This window comes from Rhododendron vialii, chromosome 7a (genome assembly GCF_030253575.1).
Source record: "Rhododendron vialii isolate Sample 1 chromosome 7a, ASM3025357v1".
Lineage (NCBI taxonomy): Eukaryota > Viridiplantae > Streptophyta > Magnoliopsida > Ericales > Ericaceae > Rhododendron > Rhododendron vialii.
In genome coordinates this window covers 21,532,492-21,551,914 of record NC_080563.1, presented here as the reverse complement: position 1 = coordinate 21,551,914, position 19,423 = coordinate 21,532,492, and the positions used below count along the sequence as shown (strand labels likewise).

The 19,423-nt window shown below is 43.1% G+C and overlaps 1 protein-coding gene across 1 annotated transcript; it reads right to left on the bottom strand.

The window, feature by feature from the left end:
* Positions 1-98: 98 nt before the first annotated feature.
* Positions 99-18,427, bottom strand: LOC131333855 (uncharacterized). The gene is made up of 2 exons (XM_058368635.1): positions 18,211-18,427; positions 99-992 (listed from the first exon to the last, which is right to left on the bottom strand). The coding sequence occupies exons 1-2, from the start codon at positions 18,356-18,358 to the stop codon at positions 301-303; spliced, it is 840 nt and encodes a 279-aa protein (XP_058224618.1). The 5' UTR covers positions 18,359-18,427; the 3' UTR covers positions 99-300.
* Between the last annotated feature and the right edge of the window lie 996 nt (positions 18,428-19,423).

Below are 19,423 nucleotides of genomic sequence, written 5' to 3'. Positions count from 1 at the left end.
TTGTTCTAGTAAAACTGGAACTGAAAACTTTCATTCATGACAAGTAACCAAGTCCCTTTGGCCTTTAAATTCGCGCAACAATCGAAACGCAAAACAAATATTGAAACCATGCTTAAATTAAAAATACGCTAACTGGAGAGGTGTCACTCAAAGCAGAGTTGGCTAGTTCACAAAGGAGCCAAACCATACAAGACTATAAATTGATACATGACTAAATACCATACTAGACTATAAACTGATACATGACTAAATACCATACAAGACTATAAACTGACACATGACAAAATAAGTTGAAACATTTCACCAACCGAGTTTTTGTGCCACGGAAAGACCACATATTAGAACAATTGCATAGACACTACAATCCATGAACAATGCACCCATTACTCTCTGAAGCACCAAACCCAACTCCAAAGCCTTACCTACTTGTTCAGCCAAACCATATCCGCCTGCTGGAGAGACTTTATTTGCTTGTTGGTCAGTCCTTTCTAACCCTGCTTGTTTTTTATCTAAAAGAAGCCGTGAAAGCACAATTGACATGTTTGTAATCAAAACCAGATGAAGTGGCTTGAAAAATAAGATGCTCTTCATACTGCGACTTCCCAGTATGGGAAATCCAACAAAAGATAGAACTACTAAGATCGCTACTGCTAGGGAAGTATAAATGCGTATGCTCTCAGTAGCTTTAATGGCAGAACTTATTTGTTTTGGGGTGAAGAATCTAGCCCGATGGCCTTGTGGTTCAAGTCGACACTCTGTATCAGGAGAGCAAATAGGTGACTCTTGAACTGGTGACAAGACCTGAGATGATTGTGATTGGCTTTCGACTTCCCAAGAAAGAGCTCTTAAATCTTCATTGGTTGTCTCACATCTACACAAAACCAGTTGGTCTCTAATTTTGCCAACAGCGGGATTGATCTCACCTGATTCACTGGCAGACTCATGCATCAGCAATGAAGAACTGGAGGATTTATCATCAACGGCATCTGAGCCTCCAACATTGAGAAACTCAATGATAAACAAGTAACCATTGCATAAATTCTTGAGTTTGATACATAATAACTAAGACATAAAATAAAACCTTTCTAAGAAATCCGAACAACTATTTCTTAGCCTTCAGAATATGAGGTGTGAGTCCAACATTCACATCAATTAACTATACCCAATGTAATCTGGTGACTTATCCTACAGAATTTCAAAAGCAACCACAACATAATGTAGACATCAATCCCCAACTACATGCCTGCAACAAACACTGTCAACTACCCAAAAATGGGGAATATGCAAAAAATAAATGTGTTCAGATGCCGTTATTTACTTATTATATCACAGCATTATGATTTTTCCTTTCAAATCGAAATAATCAACTGGAAAACTAGTTAAAGGTACTTCCTTGCAGTTCACAACGGTGACACTTCAATCTTTACCAACACATATTTTTAAATAATTGCCAAATTTCTAACTACAAACTGTTGGGAAAATGATTTTTAATCAGTGGAGTATGAAAAAAAATCATTACGAGATGAATAAGAACTGTCTCATGTAGTGGGCATGGTTCAGAAGGTGATTAGTCACCTCCATTCCACTTTGCGTGAAGATGTAAACATTGGTGAGTCTATGAGCCTGAGTTTGATTTGGGTTTGGGCTTGTGAGCCCGTAAGGCTTTCTATGTGCCTTGAAGCGGAAGGTTGTGATAGTTAGGTTCTTGACTCACTAGTTACAAGCTTTGGGCTTTCGAAATTACTCATCATGTTTATGGGCATTCATGGCCAGACTTCTTGCACTAAAAACTGAAAGGTCTCCCTCTAGCTTTTACAAAATGGTTCACTCTACCTCTTGTTGGATACATGGAAATTCACCCAAAAAAGCCTCCAATTTTTTTCCACAACTTCCATTTTCTGTTCGATCAGCTTATTCTCTGTTTCGACTCATTCTTGTGTTCTTCTTGCAAGAGAGTATGAACATGGTTCAGTTTGCTAGGCAATCACAATGTGTGGTGCATGTTGGACTGTGAAATCGTTGTATCTTGGGAGACAGCCATCGATTGATACCTCGCCCACCAACTAGGAGGCAAATATATTTTAAGGACACCATGTGAAACACCAGCCTCGGTTTGGTTTAAGGGTGCTATTCTTCAATAGATTACTATATTCATTTATCTTTTGTATTTCTTACATTCATTTGAGTTCAGAATCATAAGCTGTGAAGTCACTCAGATATTCGACAAGGATGATGGTACTCGTCTCATATCATACTAGTTAAGTACTTAAGTATGAATTTTATGTCCCTATGAAATTTCAAAATCAGGAACAACATAACATATTGAATCGTTCATCGGCAATTCACATAACAGTTAGCAATAATTGTTGTCTTTTGGATTGATATTCCTAAACATAAACATCGTCCTCCCGGTTACTGTTGTTGCTATGCAGTCTATCAAAATTAGGATAATCCCACACCAAAGAAAGCACATCATTTTCCCATTTTACTATATTTAGTACATAGTGCTCCAAAGAATCTATGTGTCACAAAGGAGATAGAAATCATCAAATATATTTATGCCAATGATAAATGCATACTCATTAACATTATCAGAGAAATACAAAAGCAAAAGGACTAAAGGAGAGTAGTCCTTCATCCGTTTTGAAGCTCATTTTCTTTCTTTGATTTTACGAAATGTTAATACAATGTCACATCAACACTCAACAGATCTTGCACTATTAGAGCAAGTCCACCTGTTGGTGCCAAAATGACTCTACCAAAGTCACTTTTTGGCACACTATAGTGCTAAATGAGTGAATGGTGCAATTTTTTTTTTGAAAGGATCAATTTTATATAGAACTAAGAACGATTTACATCTTTAGAAAGCAAAAGCTCCAACTCAGGCGGAATACAACCTGATTGAATAACATAACTTTTACCAAGACAAAAGAAGCAAGCCAGTGAGCTAAATGGTTCTTTTCCCTATTACACCAGACAAACGGCCATCTTCTTGACTGAGCCCAAGCTTTTATATCTTCCACCACTGCGCTAATTTCCCAAAGGCATGGAAGTTTTTCATCCGTGGTGCAATATTGTTAGATTCTACAATATGCAACTCTTTTTCCTCCTCCTTCGATGTGCCATACCACTAAGGAAACAAGTCTGGGATGGAAAAGCAACACCACTACAAACAGTGTAGTGGCTTCGGTTAAGGGGTTCGGTCACCTCACCAAGCCATGGTGAACCGAGGTCCCACAAGTGCACCAGCCCATGACTGGGCGAAGGCTTGGGAAGGGTCCGATACTTTACTCGATTAAGCCGTCAGGAAGAAGATCCCGGTCGAGGCTTCGGTGAGGTCTAGGAGTACAGAGCGTACTCGGTCTAGAGCCCCCGAAGCCGCCTGAAGGAAAGCAGTTATGCCAGGAGGGACCCATTAGGATTGTGCAGCAAGCGTAATCATTGGGGGTCTGACTTGGCCATGTGCTCCGTAACCACCTTATCCCTTACGTTGTATATGATGTCACCCGAGGCGGTTACCCGAGCATCCCCTCCACGCACTAGCTTGGAGGCCAAGCAAACCAAGGTCTATAATACAAAGGGATACTAAGGTAGAGAGGTATGTCAGCATACCCTAACCCTAGACCTAAACACTTCTCCCTACATCTAACTCGATCGTCAGAGGGTCACTGGGCAACCATTGCCCTAGTCACTTGTTGCAGGTCCGGCGGAAGGAGCACGGAGCTGCAGAGGAAGGATCCTAACCCGAACCACGGTCAAGATCCCGTCAAATCGAACCCCTACAAACAGCATGTGTTCGAGCTTTTTTTACAAGAGGTGATGGTTTGATTCCAAATGTAACAATTTAGTGCAGTGAACACACACTGGATGTGCAAATTTTAGCTACAAGCAACCATTTTGACTACACAGTTCCAATGTGAGAGACAAGGGCGGACGCACGTTTAGGCAAGGTGGGTCAGTTGACCTCACTGGATAAATTTTTTCCACAGAGACGTGTATAGATTTCTGGACATTTTGGTACTTTTGCCCCAAGATTCTCTCTCCCTTTTATATCTTGCCCTTAGTAGTCCACAAAAATTACAAGCTTGCCCAACTTTTTATCCACTGGTCCCACCACCCCTTTCAATCAGTAACACGCACAACACACACCATCACACACACTCTCTCTCTCGAACAAAAATGGCGCCAGAAGAGTTTGTAGAGAGAAAAAAAAGAGTTCCAAAGTGCACTTGCCTATCTTTCTTTTTTTTAATCTACGATGCGTTAAAACATAATTAAACGTTTATAATTCTAATCTCTTGTTTATAATTCAAAATAAAAAACCTAGATCAATTTGGGACAAAATTGATTCACTATATCTATTTACCTACCTATTTCTCTCTTGATAAACCCTTCCTTATGTCTATTTTTTATCCTCATAGTTGTGCGCAAAACGCGTTAATGCTAGTCATCGTGTATGTTGTAAATATTTGACCCCAGTGATACTTAATCCTAGATCCGCCCCTGGTGAGAGAGTTTGTAAAAGTTCCTGTACGTGTTCTTGTATCAAAGCTGTTCGGCTCCGAAATGGCTCAAGGACTGAGCGGGCGTGCCAAGACTTGTCGCGTCTTACGTAAAGGACTGAGCGTCCCTTTTCTGACTTCTAGATCTGAGAGGGCAATAGTGTTGCAACCTTAAGGCTGGATTGCAGTGAAGGTCCGTGGTTTTGCCTCTTCATGCGAGGACTTAATAATTTCCTAACCGTGTAGGAAAGAAAGTAACAACGTAGAATTACTTTACTATATCGTAATAATAAAGTAAGGGATGAAGAGAGATATGAATAACTTTATTATGTTCCGTAATAATAAAGTTGGGGTACAAGAGAGATAGAAACCCGAATTACTTGGTGAAGTAATTGAGTGAGGGTGAGAAAATAGAGATAGTTGCTTCACTGGGAACGCTTTGGTTTTAAGCGTTGAGCTTGATTGGTGTGAGAACCCTTTTTTCTTCTTGACTTCTAGTATTTATAGGCCAAGGGTCTTCGATTTTCTGCATGTAAAGGGCTTGTTGTCCTCTTCTCATGGCGCCATGTGTCTTTTGTAACTTCCCCTTCACGAGATCATGGGGTAATGGGTAGTTATTGGAAGTTACAAAAGATCATGGGCAAATAGTGCACTGGTCCAGATCTGGGCCGAGTTTCCCGCCTTCGCCACAAGCTGACATGTGTCCCGAGTAGCTTCCAGATCTTGCCAAGTGTCTGAAATAACTACCCACTAACATATTTAGTAGGATCATGGGAAGTTATTGGAAGTTAAACAAGAGTAATGGGCCACCCTCTTTCCTCTTTTCGTGGGTATCAAAGAGTAGTGGGCCATTTGACTTGGTCAAATGGCCATGTGGCAAATATTCCCACCAACTTGTTTCCTTTTCCTCTGTTGATCAACAGGAGCGACTATTGCAAGACACTAAGCATTTACCCACCTTCCACTTTTCATGGGACTCTTGGGTAATGGCCCATTTAATTAAATTAAATGGCCTATTTATATGTTTATCCCACAAAAATGCTTCCAGAGACAAAATCAATTTCCATGGGCTATGGGCCTCGGGCTTTAACAATTCAAACTTAGAAAAACAAAGCCCAATTGATCTTAAACCCATTATTGGGACGTACTAAGATTAGTCAGGCCCAATAATGATTATCTTGGCCCATTAATTTTAGCCCAATATATCTCTATTCACGGCCCAATTTAATTAAAAGATAATTAAATGGCTCTCCAATGCTTGCCCAGGACTGGGTGCCAAAAACGGGTGTAAACAATGCCCCCCCATGCCTTGATATTGTTCAAGATCTAGGCTTGTAAATTAGGACAAAGTACAGTTTTTGGCATAACCAAACGAATCCTTATCACTAGATTTGAAAAAATAATCAGGCTTATTTAGCCTAAGAATTTTTCAAAAGTTCAAATGTTTACACTTAAAAAGATAACCAGGCCATAATTAGGCCTAACAACTTTTTAAGTTCCAAAACACGTCTCTTAATTGGGTTTGAACTCTTCATTCTGAATCTCAACAGTTTCCGAGATAAACAACCCCTTTAGGGAGTCCTGCTGGCAGCAACAATTATCACCATTTTAGGCCTAAGAGACACGTGTCATCACCCTAAGCCTTGCATTGGCTGCCATGCAGCTTTCCAAGCCATCAGGACTCTTTGCGTCAATCAAGAGTCCAACCCTTGAGTTGCCTCTTCAATTTTGATCAAAGAGATAGAGAGAGAGAGGGAAAAAACAACGGCATCAATTGTGCCGCCACCCACAAAGTCCCATTCTTGCTTTTCATTCTCTCTCTACACCTTCTCTGCTACCCATCCTCTTGCACGAACGAAGTCCAGAAAAAGCCCTAAACCGCCATTCTTTCACTCAGATCTTCTGATCCGCACCAGAGATGGCGACCCACAAAGCTAATGCTCCTCCTCCAAATCCCAACAGCCTCGCCATCCAAATCCGCAAGATTATTGACGAAGAGCACATAGCGATTACCAATGACGTCCTGGTCATTGCAAACGCTTATCGAGTTGGGTTGGGGCCTGCGTTTCAATTAGGGTTTCCTTCCCAACTTGCACCGATGTACCCATTGGCTGAGGAAGTCCTACCATTCGAGTCTCCATGTCTCGATTGGACTCGCTTTTCTACGGATATTCCCAATCGACTCTGGCATAGACCTGACGCCAAATACGTGGAGTGGCTTGATCGAATGCTTGAGGCCAAGGGTGATCTGTGGAAGCAAATAGGGATCCGAGATGCCATTCTACTCAGTCGATCACTTATCGACATGGACAAGAATCTCTTCCTGGCTACTTCTCAATTCTGGTCAGTTACCACGAACTCATTCCATTTTAGGGTAGGCCTCATGAGCCCCACCCTTCAGGACCTGGCTTTCCTGACAGGCCTCCGTCCCCATGGAACAGAGGCCAATTACTTTCTGTCATAAAAAACTCCTTAGTTTGAATATAAAGAACCCTTGTCTTTTGCCCCTTTCATTAACCATTATGCCAAAAAGGGACCTGTTGAGGATAGCGAACACGTGGCCTTTCTCCTGTATTGGTTAAACAAGTTTGTCTTCTGTGTTTCTACGAATAGAGTCACCAAGGATTTTATAGACTTGGCTTGTGCCCTAGCTTCTGGGTAGAAGCTGGCACTAGGCCCTTTGGTCTTAGCCCATCTTTACCGTGGTATGAAGGAACTTATAAGCAACAAATTTATCTTTGCCCCTGGACCCTTGTGGGTCATGACCCTATGGTTATGGTCCTATTTTCCTAAACTTGCCCCACCCATGAACAAAAAGTCAGAACACACCTGCTACGGCCTTCATTACACTGATGCTCGTGGCCCTAGATACGCCTTCGGGACCTATTTCAAATTCTTCTACCATGAACTCACTGGGATGGGGAAGAACTAGCTGCCCTTTGTTAGGGACACGGTGCCCTGGTGGCTAAAACAAGAAGCCTCAGATTCGGGTGATGACTTTGATGACCATTTCGAGATGTGGAGCAGCTTTCTGATTTCCAGGGACCTCATGTATGGCATGGCCTATACTCCTACTAATTACAAGTGTGGAGTTGAGTACTATAATGCAACCCAATTTGCCAGGCAATTCGGCCTTTGTCAACTCATTCCATTACCTCCATACCAGTCCTTGAATGAGGACTTCACTGATAGGCCAGTGGTTCAACCACAGGACTTAGAAAGGGTCAGGAACACTCTCCCTGAGCTTAGGAAGGCCTTTGCCCTTCATACCTATACTAAACGTACTGACAAAGGAGCCAAATTTGATAGCTGGTGGGGAGGTTACACAAGAATGCATTTAGTCAAACCCTACCTGGAGGTCTTAACCACACTTCTGCCGCAATCTACTGGAGTTCCTGAACCTGACATTACCATGCCCTTGCAACAGATCAGTCCTTCTCCATCCTTGAACATGAAAAGAAAAGGTAAGACCCACACCTTTGCTGTTGCGAATTTCTTGAATTCTATCAATATTTAGGCTAATCTCTTCCTTGTCTCCAGGCCCAGAGAGTATCCCCGATGAGGCCCTTGCTGATACTGCCCCACAGAAATCCAAAAGGACTAAAATGCTCGCACGCAAGCAGGCGCCAGAGGTAAAACTCCTTTAGCATCTCTCTATTCCTTCCGTACATTACTTATGCCTTAAATCTCCTCTCAGGCCTCTCAGACCACTGTGGCTGGTAGAACAAGGAGTAGTGCCAAAAATAGTTCTCCTGAGTCTGACCCTTTGGAGAAGGTTTGTACTCTTCTTGGGCCTGCCCTTAGCCTCATTGAAACCTTTTGCTAAATCCCCTTCCTCTTGACAGGCCACCTCCAAGATCAAGGAAGGGCAAGCTGATTCTGCTCCAACCAAGAAGAGGTTGAGGAAGAAAAAACCTACTCCAATTGACTCTGAAAATACCGTGTCTGCCATAGAAGGCAATCCCATCGTAAGGATGTATTGTGACATGTCCTCTTCAGCATTTATGGCCCCTTACTATCATCTAATCCCTCTTGTTTTTAACCCCAAGGAACTTGATGATTACTTTGAAGAAGAGACAGAGATATAAGACAAAGGGCTGGGTATGCCTCACCAGGAACCTGAACACGAAGCATCCTCTAAGACTCAAGAGAAGCCCAACTCTCCAGTAACCAAACCTATTCCCTCGACTGATCCTCCTGTTAAACCTGAATTTGTCATCGTAACAGAGGAAGAAAAAGAAGAAGATCTGGATACTTTGTTTCAGTCTGCTCAGGACTTGTTGAAGGTAGCCAATTCTGGTACCTCAGGTAGTGGTCTTGGATCAACTTCCCAATCTCAATTTACACCAAATGAAATTGCTGAGGCCAAAACAGCTCTTAGGATGGCCCTTCTATAGAACTTCAAGGCTATTGTCCATCCAGCTCGAGCCTCGAGTATCAAGAAGGCCATGGAGGTGCTGGTGAAGTTCCAGGCCTTGGGTACGGAGGAGACCTCCTTTCAGTATTTCCAGAAAGAATTTCCTACCATGATCAAATCTCATGATTCTTCCACCCATGAGCTTAACAAGGTTAATGCCAAGTTGACAGAATTGGATCTGGTTGATATGGAGCTTACCAAATTCAGTTCTGAATGGAATCAGCTGAAGGAGGATATCAAGGTCAATGAAGCAAGCATCACTGCTACCTCCATTGAAATTCAAGATCTCAAAGCCCAATTGGCACAAGCTGAAGGCCGAATGGAAGACTTTCAGAAGGAATCCAAAATTCTGGCCCAACATCATGAAGAACTGAAGGCTGGATCAAAAAGCCAGAAAATGAAGCTGAATCTCCTGGTTGAAGAAGTCCCAGGCCTTCGTGGGCAGCGGGATACACTTGAAGCTCAGCTTGCCAACCTTGACACCTCGTGGGCAAACCTCAAAAGCAGTCTTGAAGGCCTTCTGTAGGTCTTGACCTCAAAACTTTCACTTTTGAACTTTGGTTTGTAATAATTAGTTTATCTGCTTCTCGCTTGGCCTGGAACTTTCCTTTAATTAGCCAAGGCAATGGTTTGGTTTTGATGATAGGCGGCCTGAACTTGAGGCCTTTTTGAATTTTGCATAGTAGGTACTACGGCCTCTGTTCAGGCCTTGCCATGAAATTTCTTTATGGTTTGATAGATTGAATTTCTCCAAAGTCTTTCATCTCCCACATAGTAGGATAGTGATGCTTTAGGTACTTTCCATTTGTTAAATGCTTGAATAAACCGCCATTTAGGTCCATAAGAAGATAAACATTACCTCTAAGGACTTGAGCAATATGGTACGGTCCTTCCCAGGTTGGAGACCACTTGCCTTATCTTGGATTCTTTTCCCCTAAGGGGAAGACTGCCTTCCAAACCAAGTCACCCTCAGTAAAGCTCTTTCTCCTTACACGTTTGTCATAAGATCTAGCGACTCTTCTTTTCTGAACCAACATATGATCAAGGGCTGCAAGCCTAACCTCGTCCAAGTCCTCAAGCTCCATCAGCATGGCCTGAGTATAATCTACAGGAGTGAGGCCATTTTGATATGCTATTCTTGTTGATTTTACTACTACCTCCATTGGTAGGACTGGATCATGCCCATATACCAACATATAAGGAGTTATATTGGTGGCTTCTTTCTTTGAGGTTCTGTAGGCCCATAAGGCCTCAGAAAGCAATTCGTGCCAGGCCCTTGGATTATCTTCCACCATTTTCTCTATAATGTTAACAAGAGTCCTGTTGGTAGACTCAGCTTGGCCATTTCCTTGTGCGTAATAAGGAGTAGAGTTGGAGATAATAATATTTTGCTGTGCAGCAAAGTTGACTACTTGTTCTCCCATAAATATTGTACTATCTGCAACCAAGTGTTCAGGTAGTCCAAACCTATGGATGATTCTTTCCTTGATCACCTTGATTATTTCTTGTTGATCCACAGACTTTAATGGTACTCTTTCTGCCCACTTGGTGAAATAGTTTGTGGCTACCAAGATGTAAGTATGATTTCCTGAAGAGGGCGGATAAATTTTCCCAATTACGTCAAGGGCCCAACCTCTAAATGGCCAAGGTTTGACCACAGCATGATAATCAGCTGCAGGAACACGCTGAATTGGGCCATGGGCTTGGCATGGTTGACATCCTTTAGAAAAACGAATGCAATCCTCTAAAATGGTTGGCCAATAGTATCCATACCTTCTGATTAGCCATCTCATCTTTATCCCTGATTGATGAGCTCCACAGATTCCTTCATGGACTTCACTCATGACCGTCATGGCCTCGGGGTGCCCTAAACACCTTAAAAGTAAATCATCCTCAACGCTTTTCTTGTATAATTCATCGCCCACAAGGATATAGCTCATAGCCCTTCTTCTTACCTTCCTAGAGGTTCTGTGATGAGGCCTCTTCAGGAAGGAAATAATAGGAGTACGCCAATCATTCTCTAGTTCATCATCTGATTCTTCACCTGTGAAGTCAGAAGTAAATACCTCCAGTCCTAGCCCTCTCCTTCTAACAGAAGGTAACAACCTCTTTTGGACTGTAATGATCTTGTGGATTGTTTCTGGAGCTAGCTTTAAACCTGTTGAGGCTTGAGCCAAGCTGTTGGCTTCAGTGTTCATACTCCTTGCAACGTGTTTGACAGTTACATTATCAAAATCTTGAATTAATTGCACTGCTGCCATATAATAAGGAACCAAGTCCTCACTATAGCATTTGAACGTTCCTGCCAAGTGATTGATTGCAAGGTTTGAATCCCCAATAATCTTTACTTCTCTGGCCTCTAGATCCCTTAGGATCTCAAGGCCTATAAGAACTGCTTCGTATTCAGCTTGGTTATTTGTACATGGGAAATCAAATTGAAAGGATAATTCAGTCCTCAGACCTTGAGGAGCAATAATAATTACTCCACAACCTGAGGCCTGTTGAGTCCTTGATCCGTCAAAGAGCAGTGTCCAAGGAGTAAGTGATATCTCAAGGGCGTTCAGACTTAACTCGGACTCATTGCCGATATCCACGCATGGATGATCAACAAGAAAATCCGCTAAGGCCTGGCCCTTTACAGCCTTTTGAGGAACGTATTGAAAACTAAACTCCATTAGAGCTAAAGACCATTTGCCGATTCGGCCTCTCATGATTGGCCGAGAAAGCAAGTATTTAACTAGGTCTGTTTTACTCATAATGTAAACCAAAACAGGAAGCATGTAGTGCCTTAATTTTATTGCTGAAAAGTACAAGGCAAGACAAATCTTTTCAATAGGAGTTTATCTCCTTTCACAAGGAGTCAACAACCTACTCAAGTAATAAATCGCCTGTTCCTTTCCTTGAGCGTTATCTTGAGCCAAGAGACCTCCAATAGAGCCTTCAGCTGCTGAGATGTAGAGCTTCAACGGCTTGTTCTTGATGGGACGCATAAGGACTGGAGCCGTTGCTAAATAGCCTTTGATCTCATCAAAGGCCTTTTGATGGTTTGCCTCCCAAACAAAAGCATCATGGTCCTTCAGCTTCAAGAGTGGAGAAAAGACCTGAACCCTTCCAGCTAGGTTTGAGATAAACCTTCTCAAGAAATTGAACGAACCCAAGAGCTTCTGCAACTCTTTCTTGGTGGTAGGAGGCTTCGCTTCCATGATTGCTTTGGCCTTGTTCCTATCCACTTCAATTCCTCTGTTGTGGACCAAGAATCCAAGGAACTTGCCTGCGGAGACTCCGAAGGCACATTTCAAGGGGTTTACTTTCAAATCAAACTGTTGCATTCTCAAGAAAGACTTCCTCAAGTGTTCCAAATGTTCATCATAGGACTGAGACTTGACCACGATATCATCAATGTAGATCTCCATGAAATGGCCAATGAAATCATGAAATATGGCATTCATTGCTCGCTGGAATGAAGCACCAGCATTCTTTAGGCCGAAGGGCATTACGACCCACTCAAAGGTTCCTAGGGCTCCAGGACACCTAAAAGCGGTATTAGCCGTATCGGCCTCGTCGATAAAGATCTGATTGTAACCAGAATGCCCATCCATGAAGGACAAGACCTTGTGACCAGAAGCTCCATCTACCAATTGATCTACGACTGGCATTGGATACTCGTCCTTTGGGGAAGCTAAGTTCAAGTTTCTAAAGTCTACACACACTCTGACCTTGCCGTTCTTCTTAAGGACTGACACAATATTAGAGAGCCAAGTAACATACCTGGCTGTGCGTATGAATCCAGCATTGAAAAGGCGTTCGATCTCATCTTTGACCTGTAAGTAAACCTCATTGGACATCCTCCTTGGCGGTTGTTTGAAAGGTCTGAATTCTGGTTGTATAGGCAACTTGTGCTCCACTAGGTCTCTGGACAAACCTGGCAGCTCTTCGTAAGTCCAAGCAAAACAGGACTTGAATTCCCTTAAGAGCTAGATGAACTTTCATTTACGTCCTCTGGCAGAAGTTGACTAATATATACAGGTTTGGGATTCTCTGAATCTCCTAAATTAACTTCTTCTAAAGGATCTTGCATGTCAGCCTTTAAATCATCCAACTTGGCTGGGGCTGCTTCAAGGTCTTCCAGGCGGATTTCATCAAGATCTTCAACCAGGTTTTCGTCTTCGTTGATTACTTCAGCCGCATAGGCCGAAAAATCTTCCTCAGACTCTTGACTTCCCATTAGCCTCTTCTCTAGTAAATAGGCTTCAAACTTTAACAATGTGGTTCGAAGAGCCACATGTTTCTCTGCTTCTGAAGGGCTTACTGACATTGAGAAGGGTGTTTGGATGAAGCTATATTCGGCTTGCTTGACTCCGTAATCATTGGACCGATTAATTCTTAAAAAAGTGCCTTCACTTCTTCAGCTGACTTGTTGTTATGAATGGGGGCTATTCTGTGGCGGCCATACTTGTCAAGGCCTGCCACCTTCATTGGACCAACCCCCTCCTCATATAAGTGGGCCTCAGCGTGGTTAGTAGAGGCCTTGAATGGTCTACGGTCAGCCCATATTACCTCCACGTCGTCTTGATTCCAAAAAATAAGACATTGGTGAAGGGTTGAGGGGACCGCTAGACAAGAATGAATCCAATCTCTCCCCAGTAGAACATTGAAGGAAGAGTGTGAATTGACAACTAAGAAAGGTGTTGTTAAGGTCTTGGACCCTATCATTAAATTCATGATCAAAATACCTTGGCACGCTGTCTCCTTCCCAGTAAAGTCAGTCAAGGTGGCGTTGCATGAAACCAAGTCTTGATCAGTCTTCCCGAGCCTCTGCATCATGGCCTTAGGAATGAGATTGGCTGCTGAACCGTTGTCTACCAGGATACGGTTCACTGGCATCCCATCAAGGCAACCAGCAATGTACAAGGGCTTGATGTGTTTGTTCATCGTAGGACTCAGCCTCTCAAAGATCACGCTAGCCGCACGATCTGCATTCTTCTCTTCGGTCTCGTCCTTCAGCACGATCACTGAAGGCCCATTCAGTCCTACAGAGAAGGACTCATTTAAGATCTCCGCTGTCTGCCCCATCTCTACAACATCTCCCTCCATAGCTGTTGAAGTATTGTCCTTGGCTTTCAGATCTGCTGGTAAGAACACAACCATGTTACACTACATGTTATGCCCCTGTCCAGGCACAAACACCTTGGCCTACGGATTCAACTTCGACTTGCCCCCCAAGTCCGGCTTTCTAGGTTCGAGGGCTGTCTTCTGGCGCAAAGTAACTTGTCTTGGTGGAGGCTGAATCCTAGCCTCCTTAAGAGTTCTTTCCAGGAGAGGTTATTTCTTGGGTACCGTTGCCTGCTTTGGAGGTGGTTTGGTAACAGCCTCTTTGTACGTCTTATTGAACGGGATTTGCTTCTGGGGTAAAGTCCTTAGAGGAGGCTCAAAGATAACCTCTTCCATAGTCCTTTCCAGAGGCTTGTATACTCTTTTAGCCTTAGATTTTTTGACCATAGGCTCTTCCACTAGGATCTCCATCTTCGTCTTCCCCTTGGGATCATCTCCATTCATGAGGTCGTCTTCATTCATGGGATCGTCAAGTAGGTCTGCTTCTTCCTCAGCCCTTTTTGCTGCCTGCCTGAATCGTTGGCGGCGCCTCTTCTGAGATCTGGACAAAGGTGGAGGTTCAGAGGGAAACTTTGAATGTTCAACCCTATGCCACTCATTTGGAGGAGTGACTGGAGGTTTCACAGTCCTTGATTTATCCCTGGAAGGAGCAGATATCCTCAAGTTGACGAGCTCATCTTCAATTTCAACTAACCCTGGCTGAATCCGGTTGAACACAGATTCACGTACAACCCTTCTCCCTTTAGACCTGCGCGGCTCGTTAGGACTTGGCTCAACCCTTCCCACAATAATACTTTTCAGGACTGGCTTGCTAAGACTGGCATGATGTCCACACTCTGTACACACCATGGAACAAGTTGGTTTCTCTGGTTTCTTCACTCCTGACGGTCTGGACCACCAAGAGTTCAATTTTTTGAACCTTCTAACCTGCTCAGTCCTGACGTCACCCTCATCATAATAAGGATCCCAATACCTGCCTGGGCTGGACTTATAGACTGCTCTGGAAGGGGCTCCCAAACTTATCTTTTGCCTAGGAACAGTCCTAGGCATGTCCCTCATGTTGACGGAGACCATATTTGTACTCAGTCCTGAAGGAAAGGGATTGCCAGCCACCCCCATGGGCTGCTTGTCTTTCTCAGGGAATTTGAACTCTCCCCGCTCAATTTTGTCCTGGATATCATTTCTAAATACTATGCAGTTGTTAGTAGTATGACTCCAAGAATTGTGATACTTACAATACTTTTTGCCCTTCAGTTCTTCCAGAGTTGGAATCTTGTGACCAAAGGGTAGTTTGAGCAGCTTGTCGGCCAAGAGTTGATCAAAGATAGCTTCAGCCCTACCCACGTCGAATGTATAGGTCCTGGTTGACTTATTGAAAGTGCTCTGGGCTAGCTGCTTTGTGGGCTCCATCTTGACAAAGGCCTTGCACACGTACGGATTTTTGTTGATGATTTCAGCCACTGCCACATCTGGGTCTGCCTCTGCTTCCACTGCAGCAACTTCGTAATTAGGGTCGCGGTAATACGTCCCTTTGGATGCCGTCTTCCTGTCCTGCTCTTCCGCCAAGAACTTTTCATAATGAGAAGCCTTAGAAGATAATTCGAACAGGTCTCTGAACTCCGTTCCATAAAACTTCTTCTTCATTTCAAAGCCCAGGCCGTTTAGTGCTATACGCACGTATTCGGCCTCAGGAAGGACTATCTTGCATTTGAATCGAGCAGTTTTGAAACGTAAGAGGTAGGACTCCACAGACTCTAGATGGGTTTGACGATAGCATGACAGGTCCGCCAACGTGACTTCTAGTTCTACCCTGTAGAACTGCTGGTGGAACATCTCCTCCAGCTGAGCCCAGGTCTGGACCGAGTTAGGTGGCAAGTTGATGTACCAAGTGAAGGCTGTCCCAGTAAGAGAATTGGGAAAAAGCCTCAACTTTAGTGCATCAATGGTTCCAACCTCTCCACATTGAACTTGAAACCTGGCAATGTGCTCCACCATTGACTGCATGCTCTCACCATTGAAGGTCTGAAATTCTAGGACTCTATAACCCTTTAGGAAAGGTGTATTGTCCACTTTCTCGGTATGAGGCTTCCTATACATTGGCCTTCTCAAAGGTCTGAAACCAGGTCCTAACTGCTCCTAGAGCAGGTTCAAGACTTTATCCCTTCCCATGACAAGGTCTGGCTTAGGAGGCGGCTGTGGGTGCGCCTCTTGTGCCTGCTGGTTCTGGGCTGGACTTGCCCCCCGAGTATCAGAGCTTTGAGGAGTATGTGCTCCTTTGTCCTTTCCAGAGGCCTGGCCTCTTTGCAAAGGCCTTCTGTCCGTTTTGTCAGACTTGTCAAACTTGTTCTGGTCCTCGACCAAAAGAAACCTTTGATCGTTATTCGGAGGCGTCGAAGCTCCTCCAATCACGACTCCCTTCTCTTTTTGCCCCCTGAGTGCAGGGCTATTAGACGAAGTGGCATGGTAAAATGTCTGAGGACGGGGAGGAACCCCCAATAAGCCAGCTTGGTCTTGGCTGTTGCCAAAGACACCAAACTGTGGAAAGCCCTACTGCTGAGGAGCGAGCGGTAGCCTCTCTGTAAGCGTAGCAACCATCTTGTTGACTGCTATGGTCAGAGGTTCCAAGGACTGAGTGAACGATTGCGAGATTGACTGCGTAACGTTGTTTGAGATCTCACGTCCTGCCATGAACATATAATTTTTGACGCTGTCGGTAGCGTCACTAAGATCTTGGGCGCTGATCTGAGGACCAGCTTCCTCGAGTAATGGCACGTCGACTGCCACTCCCTCAGGACTCTGTGGTGGATCCGGGATGAGTGGATTCGGTTGTTGCTGCGGCTTCCTGACCATGATAAAACCCTTAGACGATTAGGGTCCCACTGGGCGTGCCAAGACTTGTCGCGTCTAACGTAAAGGACTGAGCGTCCCTTTTCTGACTTCTAGATCTGAGAGGGCGATAGTGCTGCAACCTAAGGGCTGGATTGCAGTGAAGGTCCGTGGTTTTGCCTCTTCGTGCGAGGACTTCATAATTTCCTAACCGTGTAGGAAAGAAAGTAACAACGTAGAATTACTTTACTATATCGTAATAATAAAGTAAGGGATGAAGAGAGATATGAATAACTTTATTATGTTCCGTAATAATAAAGTTGGGGTACAAGAGAGATAGAAACCCGAATTACTTGGTGAAGTAATTGAGTAAGGGTGAGAAAATAGAGATAGTTGCTTCACTGGGAAGGCTTTGGTTTTAAGCGTTGAGCTTGATTGGTGTGGGAACCCTTTTTTCTTCTTGACTTCTAGTATTTATAGGCCAATGGTCTTCGATTTTCTGCATGTAAAGGGCTTGTTGTCCTCTTCTCATGGCGCCATGTGTCTTTTGTAACTTCCCCTTCATGAGATCATGGGGTAATGGGTAGTTATTGGAAGTTACAAAAGATCATGGGCAAATAGTGCACTGGTCCAGATCTGAGCCGAGTTTCCCGCCTTCGCCACAAGCTGACATGTGTCCCGAGTAGCTTCCAAATCTTGCCAAGTGTCTGAAATAACTACCCACTAACATATTTAGTAGGATCATGGGAAGTTATTGGAAGTTAAACAAGAGTAATGGGCCACCCTCTTTCCTCTTTTCGTGGGTATCAAAGAGTAGTGGGCCTCAAAGAGTAGTGGGCCATTTGACCAAGTCAAATGGCCATGTGGCAAATATTCCCACCAACTTGTTTCCTTTTCCTCTGTTGATCAACAGGAGCGACTATTGCAAGACACTAAGCATTTACCCACCTTCCACTTTTCATGGGACTCTTGGGTAATGGCCCATTTAATTAAATTAAATGGCCTATTTATATGTTTATCCCACAAAAATGCTTCCAGAGACAAAATCAATTTCCATGGGCTATGGGCCTCGGGCTTTAACAATTCAAACTTAGAAAAACAAAGCCCAATTGATCTTAAACCCATTATTGGGACGTACTAAGATTAGTCGGGCCCAATAATGATTATCTTGGCCCATTAATTTTAACCCAATATATCTCTATTCACGGCCCAATTTAATTAAAAGATAATTAAATGGCCCTCCAACAACTTTTACATATATAAATTACATATTTTGTATGTATAGACTGATATAAACTCGACTAAACCCCCGAAGGAAATAAAGTCACACACACATACACACACACAGAGTACCGATTGGTTGGTCGTGATTGTGGTTGATGGTTGATGGTGAAGAAGAAGATGGTAGGGTATTGATTCCACCGGTGATGAGGGCCAAGCGGTCCAACCCTCTGTCCACGATGCGACGTCGTCGTGCCTCTCTGGTGGTCGTCGCCATCATCTATTGGGTTCAGAGAATTGAGGGGAGAGAGAGAGAGAGAGAGAGAGAGAGAGGAGTTCGGCCCTATAGATATTTCTTTCTCACGGTTTTTTTTTCCCCTTCGGTGACGTGATCGTTCAACCTATGATTTTTGTTAGCATGCTAGAATTAATCATCGAAGGAAAGGTAGCATATTTAAAACCTAACTTTGTATTATGGTTTACTGTTTATGTGCTTACGTGTACCATAAATATCTTAGGAGTGAGTATATATGCGATCGTTTATAAGTAGATATAACGGTGAGAGTCAAATATACTTGTTGTAGAGTGCGTAATAAATGAAATAAAATCTTGGAAGTCGTAGTATTATTTATGTTCTGTAGTTCAAATCCTTTTCAAATTGGATTCAGAGAAAACGCATAACGTGAAAGTTGTAACCCTTGAAAGTTGAGCGATTTCGATAGAGGAATTGTCTAAATCCGAGATCAGGTAAATCACTTATGATTTTTTTAGGTGCTGCTTCACGATAGTTTTTAGACAAATTTGTTGTGCTATCTTGAAACCCGTTTTTACGCTACTAAATGAAGGAATTGGATTTCAAGTAGAACACTGAAATTGTAGGTAATGGAATTCTAAGTGATTTGTACGTAGTTATTATTCATTTCGGTTGGGTATTTATTAATGCAGTTACATTTTGGGATAGATTCATTGCATTGTGTCAAAAACCATTTTCATCTTATTTAAAATGAAAATTCCGTCTTCGCATAAAATGCCGGAGTTGTTCGTAACGTGAAAACTTATACCCCTATGAAATTTGTGATTTATGGACTTGGATTTCTATTTTTCAAAATATGGAAATTGTTAGCCATTATTCTGCCTCGTGAAGATTCCTAATATTGTTATGCTTCTTTTATTTCTTATGTTCGACTTGTATGATTAATGCCCCACGGGATGCACGAACCCTAATGTTTGGTGCTTTGAATATTTGATTAATCATAATGAGGGATAAAAGGAAATTTAATTAAAAATTGAGAAACTTGTAGGTTTGGGACGATTTTATCAGGCATCGGTCTTATGCCAATAGAAA

Excerpts from the sequence above, each read along its gene's own strand:
- LOC131333855 (XM_058368635.1), bottom strand. The coding sequence starts at position 18,358 with ATGATGGCGACGACCACCAGAGAGGCACGACGACGTCGCATCGTGGAC. Across the intron at positions 993-18,210 it reads CAATCACGACCAACCAATCG|GCTCAGATGCCGTTGATGAT; the intron begins GTACTCTGTGTG and ends TCAATGTTGGAG.